We start from the raw sequence: 5363 nt of genomic DNA on the forward strand, positions 1-5363 counted from the left end.
GTATAGGTGTTTCCCGTTGATGGGTTACAGCTGGAAGGGCATGCGCTGTATAAAACATATGCTGGATAAGTTGGTGGTTCGTTCCGCTGTGGCAACCCCTGATTAATAAAGGGACAATGAATGAAAATGTGAACATAAAACCAATTTTACCTCAAATGACATTTAAACTCCCGGTCAGTTGTTGATTCAGTACTGATGCTAGGACATGCTAAAGGCTTTATTTGAAGCAGCTGTGCTCATAACGCTTATTTTGTCACTCGCTGAGCTTTTAAACATCTAAGTTTCTGCTAATTAAACCCCAGACTGCAAAAAACTATTAAACCGACACATTATATATTGTTAACCATTTAAAACTCGTGTTTGATATTTACTAAAGCCTCTCCTGTCATCTAGCGGTTAAACTTGAGTACAGCAATGGCAGGCTCAACTCTTGACCTCTAGAGGGCGCTTTGAGGCTCACAAACCGAATCCTAATGTTATAATTAGAAAAAATAAAATAAAATAAAATAAAATAAATAAATAATAAATAAATTAACTACTACAATGGAAGCTATAAAAATCCTTTCAAATGACAAATCAAATAGAAATGTGAATAGGTATCTAAAATAGACAAGAAATAATTAATAAAATAATCAATAAAATGGGATAAACACACGTTTTTAGTGTGTTTTTATTGATACAAAGGTTCCTTTAATAATAATTTTAAATATTATTATTTTTATTTATATTGTATTCTATAGCCTTTGTTTTTGGAGGACGAAACCTGCAAAAACAATAAATAAATAAACACGCAAATAAACAAATGAATGAATAAATAAATCCACAAACTCCTGCATAAATAAATGTTTTACTTATGGAGGAATTTGTAAATTTTATCTATGTGTTTGCGTATTTATTTATTGTTTAATTATTAATCATTAAATAAATACTCAAATACATATGTAAAATTCACAAATTCCTGCATAAATAAATATATAAATAATTAATAGTGCGGGCAGATAAATAATTAAATAAGTTGCACAAATGTAGTGGGAAAAAGAAAATGCTGAACTGAATTTTTTTTTTTTCTGCCTCCTTTCAAATATTTTTTAGAACGCATTTCGTATTTACTTTTCCTCAGCTCAACATGCTAATGAGAGGCGGTCTATTAATTAATCATGCATTTCTTTATGCAGGAATTTGTGGATTTTTATATTTATTTATTTATTTGCGAGTTTGTTTATTATTTTATTTAAGCAGGGATTTAAGGATTTATTTCTCATTTATTTGTTTATTTGCGTATTTATTTATTTATTGTTTTATTTATGCAGGGATTTATGGATTTATTTACTCATTTATTTGTTTATTTGCGTATTTATTTATTGTTTTATTTATTGTTTTATTTATGCAGGGATTTATGGATTTATTTGCTCATTTATTTGTTTTTTTGCGTATTTATTTATGTATTGTTTTATTTATGCAGGCATTCATGGATTTATTTACTCATTTATTTATTTTATGCATATTTATTTATTTATTTATTTATTTATTTATTTATTTATTTATTTATTTATTTATTTATTTATTTATTTATTTATTTATTTATTTATTTATTTATTTATTTTTATGCAGAGATTTATGGATTTATTTACTCATTTATTTATTTATTTATTTATGTATTGTTTTATTTATGCAGGCATTCATAGATTTATTTACTCATTTATTTATTTTATGCATATTTATTTATTTATTTATTTATTTATTTATTTATTGTTTTATTTATGCAGGCATTTATGGATTTATTTACTCATTTATTTATTTTATGCATATTTATTTATTTATTTATTTATTTATTTATTGTTTTATTTATGCAGGCATTTATGGATTTATTTACTCATTTATTTATTTATTTATTTATTTATTTATTTATTTATTGTTTTATTTATGCAGGCATTTATGGATTTATTTACTCATTTATTTATTTATTTATTTATTTATTTATTTATTTATTTATTGTTTTATTTATGCAGGCATTTATGGATTTATTTACTCATTTATTTATTTTGCAGGTTTCTTAAACAAATATTATCTGTGTTTGGGTTGTACCTGTTTAACTTTTTTATTATCTCGGGCTATTGATTTTTTCATTCATTCATTTTCTTTTCGGCTTAGTCCTTTTACTATTGATTTATAATTTATTCAATAAATATGAATAGTAGCTACATGAAAGCCATTTTTTAATAATTTATAAGAGAATTATTAGTTAAATAAGATTTTATAAAACCTGATAGAAATTCATATTTTATTTATTTATTTATTTATTTATTTATTTATTTATTTATTTATTTATTTATGTATGTATGTGAGAAATATATAGTTGCTTTTTCAAACAAACAAACAAACAAACATACAAACAAACAAACAAACAAAGCATCCAAATAAATTAATAGGAGTTTTTATGCTGATATAATAGGAAAACAGACATTTAAACAATATTTGTACAAAAAATATCAACAAAGGAAAAATAAATCTGTGCAGTCCACGCCACAGGTCAGCAGCGTCATCGTCTCTACGTCATGTAAATACGGAAGTGATACTGTCGCGTCTCTACCTGAAATGTGGATGGCAACACTGCTGTCATGAGCAAAAACATCATTTATTTAGTTTAAAGCTACTCAAAATTTGCAGATAAAAGACTTAACATTCAGTTGTAACCGTATCTGTAAATAATAGCGCTATATTATGTAGTGCTGCTCCTGTACGTTGAGTAAGAGGAGCATTATCCTGTGTCTGAAGTTGATATCATGGATCAATATTCAGTGGTGAGAGTCATTGGTGAAGGATCTTTCGGTCGAGCTCTGTTGGTTCAGCCAATAAATGAAGAGAAGCACTGTGTTATGAAGGAAATACGACTGCCAAAGGTAAGGACATTAAATTGTAATGTGTAATGTGACCCTGTTGTACAAAAGCAGCCTTTAGTTGCCAGATCACATTGAGGGAACAGCCAATAAAAATGCATTGAGGTATTGTAAAGTTGGTTTCATATTCACACATTCAGACTTTCTCCTTAATAATATAATTTCAGAAAAGTATCCTTGCCAAATACTAAATAGTGAAATCATATTAGCAGCCAATGACTATAAAAGTACAACATTCACCGTCAAATAAATGCTAATGTTGTTTTGAAGTCAAACTTACATGTAATTTCAGACTGAATATTTAAATTACCATGGTAAACAACAATAAAGAGAGCATCTCACAACTTGTCACTGAAAGAATGTGTGAATATAAAAAAGGCATGGGCCGGTATAAGATTCTGATGGTAACCTGGATAAAAATACCATGGTTTCACAGTATCATTGTATTGTGATTTGCTGCTCTAAAATAAGATTTTTTTAAATGTGTGGGTCAGTGGCGTATTTGGGCATGGGCAATATAGGCGATCGCCCAGGGCGGCATCTTGCTGAGAGGAGGCACAGGGAGACGGTGCAAAAAAAAAAAAGTACCCCAGCATCAATCAACTGTGCCCCAGTTAAAGCTTCGAGATACAATTTACTTCATGCAAGTGAATTAATTATTTAGGGTGGTAATCCCAGAATAAAGGACGTTAGGGGTCATTCACATTTGGCGTGAATCCTGGTTGTTTACATGCATGCCAATAAAATACATGCCGTACAGGTGATGTGTTTATGAAACAGGAAATCAGATATGCTGTTCCGAAATAACGTCGGGACTCGGGAGCGATATATTGTAAGACCTCCCGCTCCCATTCAAATGACACCAGAGTTACCGACCGCTACCGCTTTTATTCAGAAATGTATTCCTGCGCCGCAAGAAATCTGGTCTGGTCTCTAATATGGAGTGATTGTAAGAATGTGTCTGGTGCAAAAACTGGTCCAAGTGTCAAAGAGATGAAAGTGTGCGTTTTCTACGGGTGGTTTGTCAAGCCCACTCACCAGTGAGAGGCACACTCGGAATTCATAATGTTTTGAGTTGGACTAACACAACTAATCGATAAAATCGCTAGTTATTGATAAGGAAATTCACTGTCAACAAATGGCAGCTCATGTGATGACAAGAGATACAGCTACAGGTACAGATTCGGTTTCGATTAATAGATTAGTTGTGTGATTATTTTGTCGATTAACTATTGAGGTAAGTTGATTTTATATTCACTTATTTTTTCGATTAATCACTTGAAAGCAAAACACTTTCGGAAAACCTTGGAGGACAAGCGGCTCATCCTTCTTCCTGCAGCCGGTGTTGTGTCAAATTCAGTTTTCCCTTAGTTTTGCTTTCCCGTTATGCAAACTCTATTTGCGTACAGAGCATTTAGTAAATTTGCATCTGCGAATATGGAACTTTGTAAATATTATGAAAAGATTAATAACAATGGGTTGTTTTCCCCTACGGCAAAAATGGTAGGGATGTTTTTGTGGGTGTTCCTGACTATGTCAAATATAAAAGCAACTTTACCCAAATAAATAAACCTTACATCAGTGGAAAGCTTATTTATTCAGCTCTCAGGTTACTTTATGTATAAATAAACAACAAAAATAATGGAGTGATTGTAAGAATGTGTCTGGTGCAAAAACTGGTCCAAGTGTCAAAGAGATGAAAGTGTGCGTTTTCTACGGGTGGTTTGTCAAGCCCACTCACCAGTGAGAGGCACACTCGGAATTCCATAATGTTTTGAGTTGGACGAACAAACTAATCGATAAAATCGCTAGTTATTGATAAGGAAATTCACTGTCAACAAATGGCAGCTCATGTGATGACAAGAGATACAGCTACAGGTACAGATTCGGTTTCGATTAATAGATTAGTTGTGTGATATGTTTTTCGATTAACTATTGAGGTAAGTTGATTTTATATTCACTTATTTTTTCGATTAATCACTTGAAAGCAAAACACTTTCGGTAAACCTTTGAGGACAAGCGGCTCATCCTTCTCCCTGCAGCCGGTGTTGTGTCAAATTCAGTTTTCCCTCAGTTTTGCTTTCCCGTTATGCAAACTGCATACGCGTACAGAGCATTTAGTAAATTTGCATCTGTGAATATTGAACTTTGTAAATATTATGAAAAGATTAATAACAATGGGTTGTTTTCCCCTACGGCAAAAACGGTAGGGATGTTTTTGTGGGTGTTCCTGACTATGTCAAATATAAAACCAATTTTACCCAAATAAATAAACCTTACATCAGTGGAAAGCTTATTTATTCAGCCCTCAGGTTACTTTATGTATAAATAAACAACAAAAAATACCTTTACTACCTTTACACTCACATAAAAGAAGTCCTCAGTGAATGATTTTTCTCCCGTGCGTTTATTTTTAGGCAGAATCTGGGATGAAGAAGAGCAGAAGTGAAGCTGTTCTTCTGTCCA

General features: G+C 31.0%; 1 protein-coding gene across 1 annotated transcript in view; it reads left to right on the top strand.

Annotated features, from left to right (window-relative positions):
* The first annotated feature begins 2576 nt into the window (after positions 1–2576).
* The window catches only part of nek3 (NIMA related kinase 3), a 12995-nt gene continuing 10208 nt past the window's right edge, over positions 2577–5363 (top strand). Inside the window, exons 1-2 of the mRNA XM_056473122.1 lie at positions 2577–2900; positions 5315–5363. Coding sequence (XP_056329097.1) covers positions 2784–2900; positions 5315–5363 — 166 coding nt within the window. The 5' untranslated portion in view covers positions 2577–2783. The remainder of the gene's footprint in view (positions 2901–5314) is intronic.

Source organism: Danio aesculapii, chromosome 15 (assembly GCF_903798145.1).
Source record: "Danio aesculapii chromosome 15, fDanAes4.1, whole genome shotgun sequence".
NCBI lineage: Eukaryota > Metazoa > Chordata > Actinopteri > Cypriniformes > Danionidae > Danio > Danio aesculapii.